The sequence below is a fragment of the Aethalodelphis obliquidens genome, unplaced genomic scaffold (assembly GCF_003676395.1).
Source record: "Aethalodelphis obliquidens isolate GAN/ISIS:26980383/991018 unplaced genomic scaffold, ASM367639v1 scaffold23, whole genome shotgun sequence".
Lineage (NCBI taxonomy): Eukaryota > Metazoa > Chordata > Mammalia > Artiodactyla > Delphinidae > Aethalodelphis > Aethalodelphis obliquidens.
Genome location: NW_020837967.1, coordinates 6,497,556 through 6,519,487, shown reverse-complemented (window position 1 = coordinate 6,519,487; position 21,932 = coordinate 6,497,556). Strand labels below are relative to the sequence as shown.

At 45.2% G+C, this 21,932-nt stretch overlaps 1 protein-coding gene across 11 annotated transcripts in view; it reads right to left on the bottom strand.

The window, feature by feature from the left end:
• The window catches only part of CELF2 (CUGBP Elav-like family member 2), a 304,739-nt gene that overhangs the window by 61,302 nt on the left and 221,505 nt on the right, over positions 1-21,932 (bottom strand). For 8 of the 11 annotated variants that reach the window (XM_027121595.1, XM_027121594.1, XM_027121598.1 and 5 more), the window contains 3 exons: positions 13,879-14,013; positions 5,196-5,275; positions 965-1,123 (listed from right to left, as the gene is read on the bottom strand). In XM_027121595.1, the coding sequence (XP_026977396.1) occupies positions 965-1,123; positions 5,196-5,275; positions 13,879-14,013 (374 nt within the window). The remainder of the gene's footprint in view (positions 1-964; positions 1,124-5,195; positions 5,276-13,878; positions 14,014-21,932) is intronic. The other 3 variants (XM_027121604.1, XM_027121601.1, XM_027121602.1) reach the window with 1 other exon arrangement.

Here is a 21,932-nt window from a genome sequence, read left to right as displayed (position 1 = left end):
AAGTACGGAATGGGTCATACAATCCTGAGAGGGACAGTTCAAATGTCAGGAGAGAATTAGGACGGACGGACGGACGGACGGACACACACACACACACGCTAGAATAAAAGGTCCAAAGGCACACTATGAAATTATATTAATGATGTGTAGTCCAGCATTTAGGTTCCAAAGCAGAAAAGGGGGGTAGAGTAGCATGCTTTAGCAGTAGTTCAAGTAAAAATAAATAAAACCTTAGAGGAGTACGAGCTGCCTTCCATTGCTCTCAGCTACATTAAGATATTTTAAAGTCCACAATAGGGGTCACTGCTCATGCTGTGTGGATCTTCCTGGGAGGAACTGTCTCGCATTCTGATTATGGCATTTTAATAAAGACACGGGCAAAGTAAAACAGGCAGCACAACAGAAAAAACAAGGAGGTGGAAAGTTTAGAAACAATGAAATGTAAGGGCTAGTTAAAGAATTGGGTCTATTTGGCCTGAAACAGGATCTGAGTTTTGGGTTTCAGATAGATGAAGAAACATCTGAATTTAGTTGACATCGCTCCACGGGGAGGACCCAGTGAAGGAAAGTTCCATCTGAGGTCCTGATGTGGAATGGACCGAGCAGGGAGGTGGTGAGAGAGCCAACCACGGCTGCCTCAGCGCCGTTAAGTCATCACCTATCACGCATGCCGCACCCCTGCCAAGGCTGGAGTTTGTGCGGAAACGCTGGTTAGACACTCAGCCCTGTGGGACCCCGCTCAGCCTCCATGCGGCTAGAAAGAAGAGTCCTGTTCCTATGCTCATCAGCTTCACCTGGAAAAATATTCTTCATCGATGCCGATTTCAGGAATTTCCCGGCATTCATAATGTCGAAGACGAGCTTTTGGTGCACTTAGGGGCCAAGGAGCCTGTAAGAGCTCCACTGGGTGTGCTCCTCTCTCCTGGGGACCACATGCTCCCCCCACGCCCCCCCAAGAACTTACCGCCAGGTACTGCGGGGTGAGGCCGCCCAGACCCGTCAGGTTCCCCCAGGTGGCAGTGTTGAGCTGCTGCATCTGCTGCGCCAGCTGCTGCTGGAGACGCCTTTGCTCCTTGTCCTTCTGAGTGTCAGCGAACTTCACCACAATCGGTGAAGAGCAGCCCTGTGGTCAGACACAGCGGAAAGTGGAGAGGGGGTTACAGCCTGGCCCACTCCGCTCAGGACACTCAGTCAGCTCGGGGCCTAGCTTTCTGAACTATTCTGCAGCACAGGGGATGGTCTGGCCTCGTTTTTAAATGGTTTGATGGTCCTTCTTCTTCTCTGAATAGTACCATCAACAGAAAATTCCAGATCCTGTCACTGGTGTCTTTGGGGCTCTGGTGGTCGATGAAGCCATCTGTGCTCGTGCTCTGATTATTACACTGCCTCTCCTTCTCTCTTCATGGGTCTTCCTTCCACCATCCCAGGGCCTCCTCAGAGACAAGAGACCTTATCATTGTCCTTTAATTAAGCTTCACGGTTCGCTTGTCTGAAAGATGGACTTGTCCTGGTGTGTCTGCCTGTTTCCGCGTGTGAGCAGGGGACAAAGGAGGGGAACGAAATGTTGTAATGGGAATGAACATGCCTGTCGCTCACGTCTTTTTTCCCCACTCTTTCCAATGTTAAGTATTTTTGAACTTTGGAACTGTAGGAATCATACCGACCCAGTAATATAATCGGGAGAAGTGGGTTTCATTTTAGGAACATGGATGAAGGAAGGAGATTTTCAGGGGACACGGGCATGGACCAACGTCACTGTCCCCGTGTTTTCAGAAGGGGTTCTCCTCCTTCTGTACCACATCTACTCTAGCCGTAATCCCAGGAGCTACAACAAATCAAAAAGAAAATATCAGAAGCAGTCTAGTCCAAGGAGACGCATCTCAAATGGCAGGAGGCGATGTCTACTTAGCTTCTTTTCCTAATCAGTCTCGCTGTTCTAGGAGCTTCTGTGTTCGTTTCCTTTAAAAGGCAGGAGCAGAGGTAGTGAGTGAGAAATGGCCAAGGGTTATATAACAGGACCAGTTCATGTCTGATACGGAGAAAATCGTTAGGGGAAGTAAGGGCCTGACACCTCAGGCAGGAGGACTTCCTTTCGAAAGCAGCTTTTCGACATTCGCCACTTGGCAAAGACTCAGCAGAAACCAACTCTCTTCCCTCTCTGTTTAGCTTGCTAAACATCCCATCACAATTAAAGCTGTGAAATTTTGCTGAGATAAAAAGAAGTTAATTCTACCCAAGCGATTAAAAAAAACCCCACTTTTTATTGAAACTCAGCATGATAACAGACCTCTCTCTTCTCCTCCCAGAAATTTAATATTCCTATTTAAATGAGCTTTTCCCTTCCCTTTGGGTTATTTTTCTTTCTCCTAGAAAACAGAGTTGCATTTTTTTCTTATCACGTTGGGTAGCTACTGGGGATGGAACTATGCATACGTGAAGCTATCGTGCCTGCTGTTACCCCCCAACATGTGAGAAAAGTGAGGTGACTGGGTGTTGAACCTCCAGCAGACTGGTCTTCAGCTCTGGGAGTCACAGTCATGGCACAGATGTTAAGAGTCAGTAAACTGCATAAAAGTAATGTTTCCACCGTTTAAAAAATCTATACTTCATTGTTCTTCATCTGCTCCGTGTTTCAGCGTTTCATCACTTTAAAGACAGCAAAACCACTCTGAAGATGGAAATTACAGACAGCAAGGGTTTTGCCTGGAAAGGGTTGTTATTGTATCAAATTTGTCCCATAACAAATTATAGCATCTCTTCCTAACAGTTCATTTACGGTTGGCTTTTTTCTTCCTTAAATACCAAAAAATGATATAAAAGCAGAAAATCAGGCCAATGATTATAGTTCAAAAATGACTTGTATAAACCATGAAAGGGGAAAACAGGGTGGGGAGAGATTGGAGGAAAGTGGGAAAATCAAGGTACCATATAAAGATGAATGATTTTTAAAATAACATGTTCTTTTAAAGTTTAACAGTGACATCGTTTTGAATTCACATCTCTTAGATCATACATCTTGGTGGAAGATGTAAGCCAGAGTCCTGAAAATAATGTAATTAATTCAAAAAAAGAAAACAAACTGCAGTGGTACAAGTGTAATGAGACTGCATAATATGTAATCTTCTGTTTAAATGTCAATATTTTTGAATTAAACAAGAAATTTAAGTGTCTGAGGGCTCCTCTGATTAAGCATGGATGTCCAGATTTAAAAACAAGTGCATCAGATCTGATTTCTGATAATAGCAGTATTAACAAAGGATCAAGGATTTCTGAAGAATAAATATGCCCCATTCTCTACAGCAAATTCTTTTCACTCTGAGAGCCTGTTATTTTCTTGGTTCGGGTTCATACCCAGTTCTGCTGTATTTTCTCGTGCTCTCCTTCCGTAGGGACCCAGGAGAACACAGACCTCCCACTCGGGCGGGGGGCCCTGGGTGAAGGAACTGGGGTGGCAATGTTTCCAACAGAGCTGAAAGAATTGAGGTTACAAAATCATCTAAGGTGAGACCAATTTAGGTACAAATCACTCAATTACAGGAAATAAAAATCTTTAAGAATGAAACACATATATATGGAAGATAATAAATACAGGTCAAGACTTCCTTTTTCTTAACAGTACTTTCATTTCATCTCCAGACTGATATGAAGCTGGAAACCAGGCTGATCCCCGATAATGGAGCTCCCCAAGGTAAGGGAAAGGGTAGGGAGAGGGGACAAAAACATGATCACGTGTGTGACTGCATGTTGTTCAAGATTGGATTCCTAGACATTTCAAATCCTGCTAATTCTCTCTTATTGTGGCCGATTTTCACCTGAGCTTGCCTTCACGTAGGGGGGTGTGAGTGTCTTAAAAATGCATTGCACTGAAAGGAAAACACAGTGATTATATAAGATATGTTAGGAATATTGAAGTCAAAAGGAAGTTCGAAAAAGACAATAGGCTTTGCAATGCTGATATCAAAACTCAGAAAAGTACAGTAAACACTTAATGACAATGCCATGCACACTCTTTACCCCCCGCTTCCACCCACCCTTTGGCTCCCTAGAGAAAGGTTGCCCACAAAACAAGACCCGTAAAGATCACTAAGCTCCCGGCATGCTTCGGGAGATGCAGCATTGCAAAAAACAAACAAATGAACAAAAAAAAAAAAATTAAACCCCCCCAAGAGTGGAGGCAAAAAAGAAGCTCAAACGATCAATAAAGAACTTTTTGGCACATTAAATAAAACTGAAAACAATTTTTTTTTCAAAAGATGAAAAACGTTAACTTCAGGTAACACTACAAAGCCACCTCCAGAAAAGATCACCCATACACAAAGATACAGTTTACATAATACAGCAGAACATGCACTCCCAAAGGATTCTATCAGACAATACAGAATAAGTAACAGCATATCACTCTTGGAGTGTTTTTGTGCAAAATTCTGAAAGGCCATGACCCGAATCACAGACTCAAAGTACAGAGCCATTGTCTACATTTGTGGACCCACGCCAGCCTATTTCTCTTCCCCGAAAGCCACTAACTCTCATTAGGAGATCACATTTGAGCCTTTGAGTTTCTTGGTTATTGTTCATTTTTTAGTAAGGGTGAAAATCTAATTTCTCGGGGGACTCTCATACATGAACATTTGCACTGGTTCAATGAGGTGGGAGAAGTCTTAACTTTCTCCAACATTCCTGATGCAAAAACAATTTGTTTGTCTCGATTAAAGATAACTTGACCCCGCATTAAAAAGAAAATAAAAAAGAAATGAAAGAACCCTGTGATTTTGCACAGGGCCAGCTGCAATTTGGAATGGGGTCTGTTAATGTTCTACCCATCCCACCCCTGGGGCTGGGGAACGTACTTGATTCTTGGGGTATAGAAGGATGCTCGGTTTAAATTGCATCATGAACTTTACACAGCAGGACCTGGGCCACTGCAATAAAAGGCTCAAAAAGGAACGTAGAGCAAGTGGAAGGTTTTACACTAAGTGCATTTCCAGTCATCAGGGGAAAAATTCAGAGAGAGAGGGAGAGAGAGAGAGGGAGGAGGAGAGAGATTAAGGAAGAAGGAATATGAATGAATGGAGAGAGAGAGATGGTGAAAGTTTACATCTGTGATTGTCATGTGAACAATCCACGCAGGAGAGAATTGCTTTCCATTCCCCACCATTTGCACAAAGAAAACAAAGAAAGGGCAGATGATACAGTACCTCCATGGTCTGAGACTGATGCATGGCTTTGATTGCATTCTGTGCCATTGCCCTTGTAGAAAATGTGACAAACGCACAGCCTGTGGGAAACAAGGGGACAGGGAGCAGGAAAGACAAAAAACAACAAGACAAAAGGTTTGGACGCTTGTTAAACCAACACAGTCTACGAGAACTGCCACAGGACGACACTGTTCTCAGTAGTACATGAAATCAACAACTTCTCTCTTTGGTTTTTATCTCGTGTTGCTTTTTACTTACAGTGCTGACCTGCTAATCTGACCACAGCAGAAAGATTTACTGATGGATTAGTTTATTTATTTTTAAAATGGAGTCCAGGGGAAGGAGGCTGGGTACTTTCTTTTTTTAAGCCACGGGTGGGGGGGGGAGGGGGTTTGAAATGCGCAAGACCTAGTTTGCATTTTCTAAAATAAAAAGTTGCGATTTTACATTTTCTCCTTGTCTGTCTTGACTTAGGGCATCTACCCATTCCGGCTCTGTATTTCAAACATGAGCCTTGCTTTCTAAGCAGCAAACAGTAAAATCCTCACACCCAGGGCAAATTAGCAACTAGATTCCAACAGCTCGAAATGTCAGCAAATAAATATACCTCATCTCTTCTGGGTAGTTAAAAAATAGATATATGTATAAATATACACTCATGCTATTCAAATGCAAACACATATACCCAAATCCTGTACAAACTACTTAGTAACTGTTAATGATGAACGAAAACAAATGCTCTGTTACTCTGGGAATATTCAACTGTGTGTATGAAGTAAAATTTAAACACTTGCATTGGATTTCTTATTTGTATCAAACCTTCGAGACTTTAAGTTGTGACTCGCACATTCTTATCAGAGATCCCACCTCAAGTGTAACATACAGAAGACAATGTATATTTCTGTGAATGTCTCCCCTGAGGCCCACAGAACTCTCCATGGCTATTTTTCTCCCCAGCTGTAAAATAACTACACTGTAGAAGCTACAGTGCTTGTTCCTGCTTCTTGTAGCAGTGCTGGCTACCATGCAGGTCACTGCTCCAGCTACATGGCTCACTGCCCTTTCCACTAATAAAAGCACTGCCTTCTGAAATTTACATTTTATTCATCATGCACCCTTGGGCTTCTCAGAGAAAAAGACTGTGAAATTAATGCAGATTCAGGCTGATTTTATAATAATACCACCGCACACTAAAAGCTTAGCTAAAGCAACGCTGACTATTTCACTTATGATCTCTAATGACTTTAAAAGTGCATTGATTTTCAGCTTCTTTAGCCTTGCACAGTTTGAACTTAGGTATCAGAGAATAATTTAGTGTTCTACTCAATTGCCTGAAAACATTATTATTATTACTACTTAAAAGATTTCCCAATGAAGCAGATCTAAACACCGAGGGGCCTAAGCTTGTCATCTCAGAGCGAGTGCACAGAAGTGGAATTCTGGCACCAATCACGTGAGATGGTTGCCTCTGTGGCCGGGAAGCCAAACAGAACATTCTACATCCAAACAACCAGCGGGTGGCTTGGTGTATGGGAGTCACTGTGGGAGCCATTAAACACATTTTCTTTGTTTGCTCTGCATGGGTACCTGGTGAGATTATCAAGTCAATACTGTATTAGCACCTTTCAATCAAACAGCAGTAAGAGAAGGCAATGCCTGCCCACTACCCCCAAAGCACAACAACCACCAGTCATGAAAATAAGTCAATGCATTTTTTTTTTGGCATCACGCTGTAATTTTTAATACACAAAAACTCTCTGTACATGGGAGGTTCCTCTCATTCACCTCCGTTAAGCTGTCCTCACTGAAGCCCGACGTCTAGCTCACGAAGAATGCCAAGCTATCTCCTATGGTTTTTCTGACGTTACAGCAGCTGGTGAAGCTGTTTCAACATGCTGCCTGTACCTACAGTGGCTGTGGCTTCTGTCATCAACAGAAGCAGCTGGGCAGCCTTCTCTAAGGCATCTAGATGATGTGTGTGAGATCTACAACAGGACCTCTGCTGGCTCCATACTGAAATAGACTCAGCTCTAAAATGACAGAGTCCCCAGTTTACCATCTGTTTCAAAGTAGCATCTCTTGAAGACTGTGATGATCAGTGGTACTATTAACAGAGGAAATAACGCTAAGAGATTTTTTTCATTGTTTTATTTTAAAAATTTGGTGCTGCGTGGCTTGCGGGATCTTGGTTCCCAGACCAGGGATCAATCCTCTGCCCCTGGCAGTGAAAGTGCAGGCTCCTAACCACTGGACCGCCGGGGAAGTCCCTTCATTTCCTGTCTGGAGGCTACAGTAGAGGCACAAGCAAATCATCTAATGGAGGCATATTTGAGGCCATAGGAAGCCCAGACTAACTCTGCTTTTTTTTTTTTTTTTGCGGTACGCAGGCCCCTCACCACCGCGGCCCCTCCTGCCGCGGAGCACAGGCTCCGGACGCGCAGGCTCAGCCGCTCCACGGCATGTGGGATCCTCCTGGACCAGGGCACAAACCCGCGTCCCCTGCATCGGCAGGCGGACCCTCAACCACTGCGCCACCAGGGAAGCCCCACTAACTCTGCTTTTAGGAGTCAAGAAGCCTGTTTCATTCACTTTGCTTGCCCTTATTATCTGGGAGCATGTGCCAAACCAACAGCTTCTAAACGGAGGTTAAGAATGCATAAAAAAATGTAAAATGTCAACAAAAATCAATAAGGCAGAGTTTATGCATCTACCACGATTTCAGAGCAGGCAGAGCTTTTGTAAGTAACTTCGGGAGAAAGATCAAGCAATTAACAGGTCTCAAAAGCAAAGTCTTAGCAAGACTTGATCTCTCTATAAACTCGAACCATTGCCCCTTCCCCTCTGTGAAACCTGCAATTAAAAGGTTGACTGATGCTTCTAATTATACAATCCTCATCCCATCCCAAAAATGATCTGGCAAATCTGATGACTCCTTTAACTTTCTTATTCTACCGGCAGTGGTGCAGTAAGAGAGAACTGGCCTCCTAGGGGCTCTGTCAAGTTCCCTACTGGGTGCTGTGTTCAATTACTTAAGGGAGAAAATGACTGTCATTTATTACATGGGAGCACGTGCTGAAAGATTCACTCTCTCTGCCGCTCTGGATGAAGCTAAGCAACTTCAGAACCGAATGTTCCACGGGTTGGTAGCCAGTTAACCTTCGTAACATCTCTCAAACAGGAGGTCCTGGCTAGATTTTCATTTTCTTTTCAGCACCACTGAACACACTGGCTTTGGGGTGGGCCCTCAAATCTGCACTTTTCACTAACGTAGGGTCACACAAGCTCCTACAGTCAAAATGGGCTGCTGGCTTCTTCTACAAACCAGCCAGATGACTTCCCGCTGGACAGAAATGACTTAGGTCAGTTGTCCTCTTCTGTAAGATGAGCTTCTGGGTACAGCAGAGGCTACTGGGTCCTGATGGACAACTGCTCCGACCTTATAGGGTCAGCCCTCAACTGTTCTGGACTGTTGCGCATGCTGGTAACTGACCAAAATGCTGGAGAACTTAGATTGGGAGGAAAAAAATACAGGTACCAAGACAATAAAGCTATTTTTGGGGGGTGGGGTAAGATAGCCCATATATTACTGTCTCAAAGCTTCCAAATACATAATGGCAAAAAAAAAAAAAAAAAGGCAAAAATTCCCTCCGTAAATGTGTCCAACCTGTAATTTACCTGCCACTATTTATTGTCTCCACTTTCAGAGTGTCAGAGATTGCTCATAGAAATGAAAGGAGCTGAACTCCTCCTATTTCAGTGAGGTTGTCTTCTTGCTGCTAAAATAGATAAATGATTGACTGGGGAAAGGTTTCTCAAAGTCATTTCCTCCTACAGACAGGATCTAAGGAAACCACAGAGCAGATTTTGGAACCCAGCTATTACACTTGTCATTTCAGTTGAAAGGATATCTTAAACTCAGGTGTTCTACCTTTTCTCTAGGCTACATGAGAATTTTGAGAGAACTAGATGAATTCTTGCTCTGCATCAAAAAGAAGGGGGGAGAGAGAGAGAGAGAGAGAGAGAGAGAGAGAGAGAGAGAGAGAGAGAGAGAGGGAGAGAGAGAGAGAAAGTAATGAAAAAAGTAGAGGCACTTTTAAAAGCACATACACTGATGCCAGGGTCTCTTGCTTTTCTGCTGCTTCTTTGAAAGAGGAGCAACAGCTGCTATATTTTAACTGAAGGAAGCATAATTTAAAATAACTTGTGTGGCTGAGAAGATTTCAGCCTATGGAAACTTGTTTATAAATTCCTCTTCAGCTGTAGAAAGATCTTAATGCAGCCAGTTTTTCCTCGCAGTATCTTTTGAGCAATGGCAGGGTTTAAACATATGCTATGAGTATAACATTGGAGCATCAAAAATAATACTCTAATGTGCGATCCCCAACGCTGGGTTAGTTTATTTAAAATTGGCATGGAGAGATCTTTCATTCACGGCACCTGAGGCTGAGTGTGGACTAGGACTTAATAGTTGGCAAAAATCTCATCCCTGAGATGAGGTTGGAAGATTGTACCCAGAGCAGCGTGACAAGATGCATTTAATAACCCAGGGGGCATCTGATAAAGGTTTCCACATCTCTGAACATTTGGGTACCACGTGGGCAAGACTAAAATGTCACAATCAGAACGGAGTCCTCTCCATGTACGTTTTAAAAGTCAAAAGCCCTCTCCCAATATCCTGATCAGATATAACGAAAATAAATGAGGATTTAATGGCTAAATCCAGTCTGTGGTCGCTAACATCCCTGAAGATACCGCCAATTCATTTGTCAAAGGTTTTGGCAGGAGAATGCTGGAACACCATAAACACAGCTGGAATATTCTTAAACCAGCAGAAGGTTACCTTAAATGGCAGTGAAGATTTGACTGGAGTTTATGGGAAAGAAAAATGAAATCAACCCCTTCACTGTCTCTGAGTTACAGATATTTTGTTGCTATGGTGCAGCAAACCTGGCAGACTGTAACCAAATAGTCCAATCGGACTGTGGGACTGTGGATAAGTGAGAACATGTGTATTTTAGGAAATCAACATGCTAAGGTGACACTGTCCAGTAAATATGTTGGCTCAGAAGCCTCAAGCTTAGATTCTGAGAGCAAACATCTCATGTCACTGGCCATGTGTGGGCTTGTGCTACCCTGGCTTGCTTTCTCAATGAAGGCTCACACAGCGGGCCTGAGAGGTAGATCTGCCACTGCAGAAGGATCTGAGGATCATAAGGGGCGTGAAGGCATCTCAAACCAGGTTTTCCAAATCAGAAAAAGACGGCAGAATGGGTTACTGCCCCCAAAGGGGAAAAAATGCACGTTCAGATGTGGGCATACAGCGTAAAGCTAGGCAGAGTCCTAACGTTCGTTGAGTGGTTTCAACAGGCTTGGCAGGTGCTGTCCACGTACAGGCATGACAATTTCCCAGCGGGATGGGGCAGAGAGGTCCCATCTTAAAACATGATACAGATCTGGGTGATGGTGAATAACTACGGGACTTTTAAAAGTCTTTCCTGCCAATGTGTAGATCATGATTTTTTTTTTTTTTTTTAAAGACAGTGATTCTAACTGAAAGTATAGCAGGGCTAAATAGGTACAAAGATGTGGGTCCTGGCAGCCCACTACTCTGATCTGGGGCAGGGGTACTGAATCAACGGCCTGGAGGAACCTCAGGTTAACACCTGCCAGGTAGGAATGTCAACTACTGATGTGGCGGAGAATGAACGACACGTGACGCCTGTTGGGGACCCAGGGCTACTAACTGCCTCCTCTGTCTTCCTTCTTGTAGCTGAACTGGGCAAAAGCAAAAACAAGAAACGTGAACCACTCAAGGGCACCTCTCCCTCATTATAATCAAATGGTTCGATTTAAATCCTTTCCTACTGACTAATTTACACCCTGGTTTAGTATTACAAAGTACTTTTCAGAGCAGCCAAGCTTTCATTTCACTTCATTTTTACTTATTTTGTAAACAGCTGAGCCAGCAACAGGCATGGAGACCAGAAATGCTGAGCGCCCCTGATCTGCAGCGCCGCACTTATTAATATTTGATTGAAAACGCCAATTCTTTAATGAAAGCAAAAGAGTAGCATGAGAGACAACTGTTCTTTCAACAAATCACTGATTTAGGAGCAGTCCCCAGTACCCAGGAGTCCCTGGGTCCTGCTAATTGAAAAATGCAACACTGTCTGTCCTTATATCTCAGAACAAATGAGAATAAATGAGTATTTTCTTTTTTTGCCACAGGGAATTCTCATCCGTTTGCCAGAAAATCAGAAATTATTTTTCTGTTAAAAAAAAAAAGCGGGGGGCAGGGAGGAGGATTCTACTCTTTACGTTGAACCAGCAGTTCAGAAATAGGCTGCTTCTGGTGTCAAGGGCTGGTTCATCAACCAAATGGCAGATGGAATTGGTCAGGTTCTCCCATCAAGTACAGTGTCTTGACACCCTTTCCTGTGAAAGTTTTGACCATTTAAAAAAAATCTCATCTGCAAAAATAGCTAACATACGCTCAAGGATCTCTAGGCACCAATGCTCTTCATCACTGTCCCCACTGGACAGATGGAGAAATTGAGGCAGAGAATCAGTTTGTAAATCAGCAGAGGGAAAACAGGAGTCCAGCATTCCTACTTCACAGTCAAGGTCTCTATGAAACACTATGGATGGCCTGGCTCTACAAAAAACCTACCATGGCAGTAGCTAATCACGCCCTATCAGACAAGCAGGGCAGATATCTAGACTGCTGCCATTTTCGAGTGTGGAAACTGAGGACAGAGACAGGAAAATGAATGGACCACGCCCACGATTCATGTCAGGAGAAGTTCTGGGATGGGCCCCAGGGTCACTGACCTCTAAGGCACTATACATTTCCCTATGCCTATCGCTTCTTTCTCCATGCCATACACCTTGGCAAATGCAAAAGTGCAATGATAACACGCAAGTTGTGACTGAGAATAGTCACAGGGAGACAACAGTGGTTCTTATTACTAAATTGGCAGCAGAAGAGGGATCGCAAACATATTCTTTTGTCTTTCTTGCCTACTTAATTCTTCCTCAGCCCCACTGCTTTTTCCCGTGGTATTCACTCTCCTGGTCTGTCTGCCTATCTACCTCTCCTGGATCAGATGTGATGATAAGCTCTCCTGGTGCGTATCTCCAGGATGGCACAGAGGGACCCAGGATCGAAATCCTGGTATCCTTCTGCCTGCGAGACTGGATGGGAACCAGAGGCGATGCGGGTGCCCAGGACAAGGAACTATTTTGGGTGACACTGGTAAAGGCACACGTGGTAGTGACAGAGTAGCTTGAGGCACTGGGTCTGCTGTTTGGGGGCCCCACTCAACATCATGTCTTGCTCAGCTTTTAGACTCCCATCTTTCAGCGAGTGTTAAGTGTCATTTCCAGGCCTCCTCCTCCTTTTTTTTTTTTAAAACCACCTTCAGAAGAAAATACAGGGATCACAAGCTTGGACTCATTCCTCCCCCTCCTAGTTTTCCCCGAGATCACCTCTGTTTCCGGGCTTTGGAGGTGGAGGTAGGTGGAAAACTTTTGTTCCCTGTGCCTTCGATTCTAGCAGTTGGCATCACGAAGCTTTATGTCTAAAAGTCAAAAGAACAAATGTCCTTCCTCCCAGGGCGCTGAGTTTACGTAAGACCAGGGAGATGAATGAAAACTAGTCCCTGGATACTTGAGGCTTAACCTTTTCTTTCAACATGGGGCACGGGCAGTGCAGTCCCAGAACCAGAGATGGGGAATGTAAAGGCATTTCTAATTAGCCCTGTGGAAGTTGCCCTGGAAACCCCATTAATTGAATGAAATCCTCTCTGCGTTGCAAAAAGACGGATTTCTTACGAGAATGGAGAAATGCGTTTTCCATGTGCGTCTTCCCCTGGGCCTCCTGGGCTGACTCAGGAAACTAGTCAGATGGCTGGGAACACGGTGACAAGCCTTATAAGCGGTTTAAGGAGGGAGGCGTGCGGGTCCGTCAAAGGGGGAGGTAAACGTGGACAGAAGAGAGTCATCTCCAGCTACCTTGTGCGGCTGCTCGCGGAAACACTGGTTTTCGTCCGCACTCGGAGCCCCAGCCTTTGCCTCTATCACGGTGACAGAGAAGAACCTACAATCTTCTCCTGGACGAAGCCACTTCTCTGTCACTTAATGGATCCCTGTGTTTAGGACTCCAGGAGCTTTGCTCTTTGCCATAAAACCCTAACGCCCTGAGACAGGCCTGGTTACCCTGAGTCTGTATCTGCACTATGCGGGGACAGGGGCCTTTTTTCTTGGTTTATTTCTCAGTCAAGAGGCCCACACGCTCAGCATTCTCCCAGGCACAGGCAGAAAGCCAGAAGACCAAGATGCGAGCAGCAAACATTCTCTCTCGCTCTCCGCATCTATCCCTCATACCTCCCAAAGCTCCTTCAATCTGAGATTGAAGAGGGATGTGTAACGGTAGGGCAGCCTGTGGGCCTCCCGTCTGACAGTGATAACCTGGGCTAATATGCTGCCACTAGGACCTTCTTGACTTGAGAAATAAAAGGTGATCATTCCAGCTATGGTGAAAAGTTTGGGTTGGATAACTTCGTCCCGCAGGACGTATCTCAGGGTGACCTCTTGCTGCGTGTGGGAGCTATGTCTACCTTGACTGGGACACAGAGCTCCAATTAGCACTTAAGGGCAGAGACTCTGCAGAGAGCACACTCACCTCGACTCAGCCCGTCAGGTCCCCGGAGGATCCGGCATTCTTCTATCTGGCCAAATGGAGAGAACATCACCCGGATATCGTTCTCATTACATTTCTTCGAAACCATTCCTATGAACAATTTTCTGTCTTCCACGGCTAGAAAAGAGAAATAATGAATGAGCCAAGGCCACTTCACCTTCTTCCTCGTCATCAACGTGTCATCACCACCTCCGACTGGGTCCCGAGGCTAACTCTTCAGACACCCAGGCCACCTTCCTCCTCCACACGCGCCGTCTCTGCTCTCCCCACCCTTGCTTGGCATCTCGGCTCCTATTCCAACACTGGGAGCTTGTTTATTAATAAAACATCTTCAAAGGACACGAAACACTGTTTTTAAGTCCTTTCCCCCCATCTGGAAGCAGTAATATGTTTACTAAAATGTTAAAGTTCTAAGTAACTGCTAAATGCTACTGTCCCATAGAGATATTCTGGGATACAGATTTTAATGTTTTTTTTTTTTTTTTTTTTGGGTAGATGTTCTTGTAACTTGAGTGACAGCGAAAGAGAAAGATTGGGAGAGGAAAAATAACAGAAGCAGATATAGTGGAAAATTGATAAACAAAACTTTTCACAAAGGATTCAGTGGAAGAAAACATTCTCCTTCCCTGATTTCAAATAGCTTTGTCCTCACTGGTCCAGATGAGAACAGGAGACAGGAGAGATGTGAATTTCTCCAGAGAGCTGGTTAAGGGGCCTTCTGTCCATAGCACTGGCTACGCAGCCCTACCCAGGTCAGCACATGTGGTCTGCACCTTACAACGAAAGCTGAAGGCAACTGTGGCCAAGTGAGTGGGGCTGCGGTTATTTGAGAATCATGTCAGGGTGGCCCCAATCTCGGGGTGAAACCTGTCACCAAAAAAAGAACAAGGAAGGAGTAATGCTATTCTGCCCACTTGGAGGCAGGATTCTTGATGAACAGAAATGCCTTTTGGGCGTCAGGGCAACAACGTGCAAATTCTAACCTTGGAAGCTGTCAGCGGGTAGAGACTAGGGAAGGTTTACCTCTGATGACCGGGGAGATTTGTTTCCCTAAACTGACATGCTTGTGCTCAGGATAACTGGCCTACACTCAGCCTCAAAGGCACGATTATTATGGATTTCAAGACAGTGTTTGGAGCCGTTTGTAGGAGACAGAGCAAAAGATCGTCCTAGAAGCCCTCAGGGAGAAGTTTTGCTCATTTCCCATGTTTCCTTTCAATCCATTTCTTAGAATTAAAATTAAAAAAAGAAAGAAAGAAAGAAAGATAGCCGGCTACACCAGCACTTCAGAAAGTCCTAGCTTACAGGATCATTTTATATCTGTATTATAATCTTGTCATTGCTATTTAATTGGCTTTTATTTCTGTTTTTCTTCCTCTTTTTTCTGGACAGTGTCTCATTATCATTTAACTGGCAAGAGTGTATTCTAGACTTGCCAGGGCCAGTTGCTTCGGGTACGTAAGTCAGAATCCCTGGTCTGTGTCTTCCAGGAGCCGGGACGGAAGATCTATAATGGAACAGAGACTCACTTACTCTGAAGCAGCTCCGTCCAGTAGAACTCGGAGAGAAGGGGAAAGTTTGGTCTGTGACGTCCACCCCAGTAGTGAAAACCATGTGTGGCCACTGGGCACTTGAAAGGTGGCTAGTGTGATCGAGAAAGTGAATTTTTCATGTGATGTAATTTTAACTCATTTAAAATTTAAAAGCTGCACGTGACTACTATATTGGACAAGGGTGGCGCTGAGGGGCTAAGAGCGCCTAGTTGTAGACTCCCAGGCCGGAAGTAACAGACGTGGAAGACGTTTTGTCTGACTCTGAAGATATGCCAAGACCCAGCAGGGGGAAGGATCTGGCCAAGGATCATTCTACAAGGAGGTGGCCCAACCTGCACCAGGATCTGGTACCTTCTTCGGCCCAGGGTTCTGCTCACTCTTCTGTGTTTCTGACAAGTCCAGAGGAGGCAGATGAGGCTGGGAGGGTAGGGCAGTGCTGTGACTGGGAGACCCTGGTCCTCGTTCCAGTGCTGCCATGAAGGTGATGGGTGACCTTGGAGGACGAGCTGACCTCTGTGGACCTGAGTCTTGTCATCCATAGAATGAAGGTTTCCACTTGATTCTTTTTCCTCTTCTCTTTCCTTTCTCTCTCTCTCACGTGGTGGAGAGAAGGCAGCCTGGTTACACGCTTTGGCTGAAGGAAGCACTTGAACATGGACTTCAGCATCGCTTTCTACCCAGCCTCTCTCTCCACACTGGTGGCGGCTCCCAAGACAACGCAGAGAAACGAGGGCTCCAAAGAATACAGGTTGAAAACCACAATTACACAATCCTTGTGAACTATGAATCGGGTGCCAGCGTTTGAGAAAGGCTTGATGTTAGATGTGGAATTGAAACCAGACTTTAAGAAGCACGGGCGGGGTCTGGATGGACTGGTAGTGTGCTGGGCGCATCACGTACTAACCAAACAAGGCGCAGAGTCAGGAATGAATAAGGACTGTCTCTGTGGTGGATGGAGGAAGGCAGCCTGACTGAAGCACAATATGGACCATTTTCTGCTTCATCTGCAGAGAGGGGCTGGATGCAGAAGGAAGGTCATAGGTGGTCCAGGGCCACCGCCTGTGCTGAGCTTCCTCAGGGAGAAAGGGGGTGTCACTGGCTCTGATTCCTCAGCAGAGGCTGCTGAGGACTCCACTTGCTTTATGGAGATGAAGAGTTTTAAATTTAAGAAGTCCTTCTTTCTCCTGTCAGAGTAAGTGGACTACCAATAATCTACTAGGAACTGGTGAAAGCATAGTAAGTTGAGGGCTGTGTTGGCACTGGGGTCTAAGAATTAGAAGCATCAGATGCCCCAGAAGAGGTGCTTTCTTTCCAACGGGAGCCTTTGACCTCCAGTGCGATGCCAGACTCCTCAGCATGCGAGGACTCCAGTGGCCCTGAGGGCACGTGGCATTCCCCTGAAGCAGAAGGGGAATGGATGGGACTGGCGGAAATGGGGCTGGGGAGGGAGGGAAAACTTGCAGCTGTAGTTCTTGCCCCCCGCCCTGATCCCTTCCTGCCCTCATCTCTGGGACTCCTACCCCGAGGAAGCTGTGGCTGATACCTTGACGAGTAGAAAAAAATTTCTGTTGTATTTCTTCTTATCCTGAAGAATCAGGTTTTCAAACAAAAGCAAAGGATAAAGTCCCAGTTGGTCCTTGGTTTCCCCGATAAACCTATAATGACGGTATTTAGCAAAGACCATTTTCAGGGTCTGAGCTTTAGGGTGCAGGATGCTATAGTCAACTAAACGCGCAGCTCCCGAGAAGCTCAAGTATGACTTTTTTCCTAAGATGAATTTACAAAAAATGGAAACCATTTACGAAGAAATCCTGACTTCCTAGGCACAATGAGGCGGTAAACTCAGGCAGGGAAATGAAAGATAACTGTCACTTTTTTCAGTAACAAGTATTAGCTAAAAAGAAAAGGAAATCTGCACCCTCCATATGCTATTGAAAGCGCTAACTTCCTTTCCTGTGTGTGTGTGTCAGCACGTGTGTGCATGTATAAAGGAACCTGGATGTTGGCAACCTTCTGCAAGCCGAAGTAGCTCTGTGGTTTTCACAGTTGGGCCTTGTTTGCTTTAATGGCAAAATGGGAATAGCTACAAAGATCTAGCTTTTCATTCAGTGAGTTTTCCCGCTCTTCCAGTGAAAATTTTTATTCCTAGGATCCCCATTCTAAGGATCGCTAAACAGCTTTGTCAACATTTTAAACAAACTTAATTATCTTGAAATCACTGAACTTTTTCATCAATGTTTGATGAACTTCCTGGTGGGCTTTTCCTAAGTATTCATGGGCAGTTAAGTATCTCACCAGTTTTTTCAATCCACAAGAATGCCAATTGCTTAGATAAACCTACCATGTTCACAGTATTCTGCTAAATGCTTTAGGGGAACTAAAAAAAAAAGAAAAGAAAGAAAAGAAAAGATAAGGTGTTTGGCTTCTAAAGAAAAAGTATGTTTTCCTTTAGGATAACCAATGAATGAATGAGGGGAAATACTTCATCTACCAGGTGCTGCACAGGTGGGGTTGCTGCCGTCAATAACAGTAGCAGAACTGAAAGTGGATTCATACCAGTGACCACTGCCAGCTCCCCTTCCGTGGTATAAATGAGAAGGGGTTAATATTAAATACAAGTGGGGACTTTTTTAGGTTCAGGGACTAGAAACTTCATTTTTTAAACCCCCCCTAATTGTAAGTCTGTGCTAACACACCGGTGTACAATCTGTCAAAGTCACACCTGGATTCGGGGCGGCCTGAATTAATTAACGACTTTTCAATGTGTGAGTGCTAACATATGGCATTTAATTACGGCCTCCGAATCCACGGGTCTCTCTACTTTGAATTTCAAAATGATTTCTTCATCTTCTAGTACATCAGCAAGTGACTGCACGGGAACACCCTGGATTCCTATCTCCACAGGCCTCGCCCTCCCCAGGATGACAACGTCGGGTCATCCTGACTCTTGTGAGCTCGGAACTTGAAGCACAGCCACGGGGGGTTTCAGAGGCCTCGAGGAAAGAGATTGGCGGTGTGTGTGTGGGCGTTTAAATGGCATTTCTGGATTCGAGGCTCTAAGGACCCTGACAAGCTGTGGGGTTGGAGGTTAAAGCTCTGATACTCTGCCTACAGAGTCAAAAATAATCCTTCAAGTCAGAAGTGCGACCTCACAGTGAACACTGGCTCCAGCTCCCGAGACTCCAAAAACAGAACCAAAGGCAACCGCCACGACTTCCTTGTCACCCACTGCTGGACCGACTTCAGATCCAGCAACTGCGTTTCACTTTCGATCTCGCACGGCTGGTTGCTTTTTCTGCATAGTGATGGAAGGTTAAAAGCAGGAAAACAGGCCCTCCAATGGGAGAGAGAATGATAAAGAGTGACTACATGTGTGTGAGTGTGGCTGGTCCCTAAAGTAATCCAGGCCTCCTCCAATGCCCTTCCTGTACCATCCACTCAACTAGGTGTAAGGGAAAAATCACCAAAAAAGGTGGGTGCTGTTGAAATCTGGGTACATACTCAGTGTGCTCTTCTCAAAGTCCCTGACGTCGTATTGCCAATCCAGAGGAGGATCCGTTGTTTGGATACCTGGCGCAGTAGAAGCATAAGAAATGGAAGATGCTAGGAGTTTACATAAATGTGCTGGAGACTGCAGCTGAAATCAGAGCCATTGGAAGGGCAGGTTCTAGGAAGCTGTGGAGATTCCAGAAGCCCGTTCGGTAAGAGAGTAAAGTGCAGGGCAGATACAGCAGACTAACATTTCTGGGCTTTGTCAGAATCCCTGCATGGACAAAAGCTTAAAAGAGTGATTGCTTTTCCGGAATTCGTTTGTCCATCACTAATGAATCTGTGATGAGCCTTGCTCAGCAAATACGAAGTTCGGGAAATCTGAACACAATGATAATGAAGAGAGTAACTGTTTCACTGTGATGAGCCCTTTGTGTCATCCATAAATGTCAGCAAACTCAAAAAAAAGTGCAATTAGAGCTCGTTATACTTCTTTCACAACCACAGGAGCTATTTCGAGCATCTGAGCCAAAGAAATCTTGGTGCTCTCTGAGCTGCAGAAACTATGCTTACCTGTTAAAAATGTCATGTGAAATCAGAAAAGGCTTGCAGCTTTTATCCCTGGCTTTGGGAAATGATACCTTTCTCCTGATTCTTCCAAGGACAACCCTGAAGTCTGCTCATGGCTATGCAAGGTGGGGGTCCCTCTGAGCCTCTGTGAAGAAGAGCTCTTTCAAAGCAGCTTTTGGTCCATTTACACTATTTGACTTTTTCTTTTTACTGGAAATTCAGAAAATGAAGGTAGATCTGCAAGCAAAGGGACAACTGGCCCAGCAAGAAGGTTTGGGCGTTTTCCTTCAGGTGCACAGATCTAAGCTTTGGCAGGAAGAGCCCAAGGCTGGAAGGGCTGGCCTCTGCTCTCAGGATACACCAAAACAACTACCTCAACTGGCTGGAGCTAGGCCACCGATGTAGCAGACTGCACGCACGCTACGTGCCGGGTGTTACGCCAAGCTCTGTGGGTGTTAACTGCATGATGACTCTGTAAGGCGGGCCTTACAGGAAGGGCACAGACTAGGCTTCCGGAGCCCCTCTTACAGCGGGAGAGATGGAGGCTGGGTGAGGTTAGTAGAGAACTTGCTCAAGGTCACAGCCAATAAGTGCAGGGTCCGGGTCAAGTCCGGGCTCCTCAAAATAGATTTCACCTGCTACCCTGGGGCGCTTCCTGAAAAATGGCATTTTTAGGATTTGCTCATCTTAGTTAAACAGAGCCCAATCCTGCTTGGCTTTTGAGATCGTGCAACATGGGTGTGCCCACGGCAGTTTGATTCTGTTGCTGTGGTTTTAGATCCAAAGCAAACACTACCCTCAGTGCCCACAGGAGACAGAGGACAGCAAGGGCAGCCGACCATTCTGAGCCCTCCCGGCAGCCACCCTGTGGACAGTCAGGGTTCGCACCTGCACAGGAGAAAATGCAGAAGAAGAAACCCTTTCTCGGTTCAACTCTTTGGGTATTTTAAGTCAGACATTTCCAACTCGGTTCTCTCTTCTGTCACGTTTTTATCACTATGGCCTAAGGTTGAGACGAACCCCCTCCTGCAGACTTTGATCCCGTGGCCCGTGTCCTGACACGGTTTGGAGAATTATGGGGCCAAAGGACAGAGAGCATCTCCTGGTGGCTGGATGTGCCAGGATGACCTTCACTGATGGAATTCATCCCACAAATACTAGATCCATCCCGCCTCTCTCCCAGGAGGAAGAGAACAGATTGTAACACACGCTCCTGGAACAAATCGGCACGAGGAGATGGCCTTCTGCCTGGGCAGACACACTCGGCGAAGGCCCCTAAAGGCCAGGGAACACTGACCAACATCTTACAGAAGTGCTTGAACATTTACAAGGCACTGTCACAAACACCTTCTATGAGTCTTAAAAAAAACCTCATCTATGAGAGGCAATTAGCATTAATCCCATTTTATGAAGGAGGAGATTAAAGTCTGGTCTTCAAGTGATTATTAGATACTGAAACCAGTGACGACGAATGTGAGTTCCAGCAGGTAAGGGACAGTGTCTTTTGTGTCCTTTTCTTCTTTTAAAAATTCACTGCTGCAGTCCCAGCCTCTGGCAACATGCCTGGTACATAGTAAGTAATCGATGAATAACTGTCAAGCCAAGGAGTGAGGTGACTGGACCAAGATCCCACAACAAAGCAGGGGTGGATTTTAGACCCTCTGACATTCAACGCCACGCCTGTGATAAAGTACTGTAGGAAAAAGGGAGTTAGATTTGCAGAGAAGCGTGTGGCTGGTGAGGAGACGGTGGGGAAAGCACCAACATCTACTCTCCGACAGACACCACTGTACGATGTGGAATTTCTTTCGAAACTGTCTAGTGTATGGGGCCGGAAAATGGGATGCACTACAATTAGCAAAAGAAAATACCTCGTGGAGAGGTGCAGAGCCCCGTCATAATTTACACTGGCAGACAATGCAGATCTCTAAGTGTACGGCTTCTGCTCCATGACTAATTAATGAGGTGCAGAGCTGCCCGGAGGAAGGCGGCCATGCTGACCATGTCAGTCTTGTGGGGCAGGAGAGGGCTGAGGTCTAGGAAGGTAGACGATTCCTTTAACATACAATGCAGCCAGTCCAAAGAACAAAACAGGGACAGAAGGTTTGCAGAAGTGGGAGCAAAAACTTCAGAGATAAATGGGGTTAGCAACCCTTTGGTGTCTTGGAGAGGCAAGTCTCAATTATTTCACCGACCTCATCAAATGCGTATTTTTGTTTTGTTTTGTTTTTGCACTGACTGTATGTTTATTTAATCAGCCGACAGAATTCTCAATGAATGTGGATGCAAATGCATGCATACAACCTAGAGAAAAGTGCAGTGAGACAGTTGCAAAGCCAGAGGACCAAAGGGAGGGGGGGAAAAAAGACAGCCTCATTCTTGGTGGGCGATGCCCTTCTCACTCACCTTCTCTGCATAGTATAA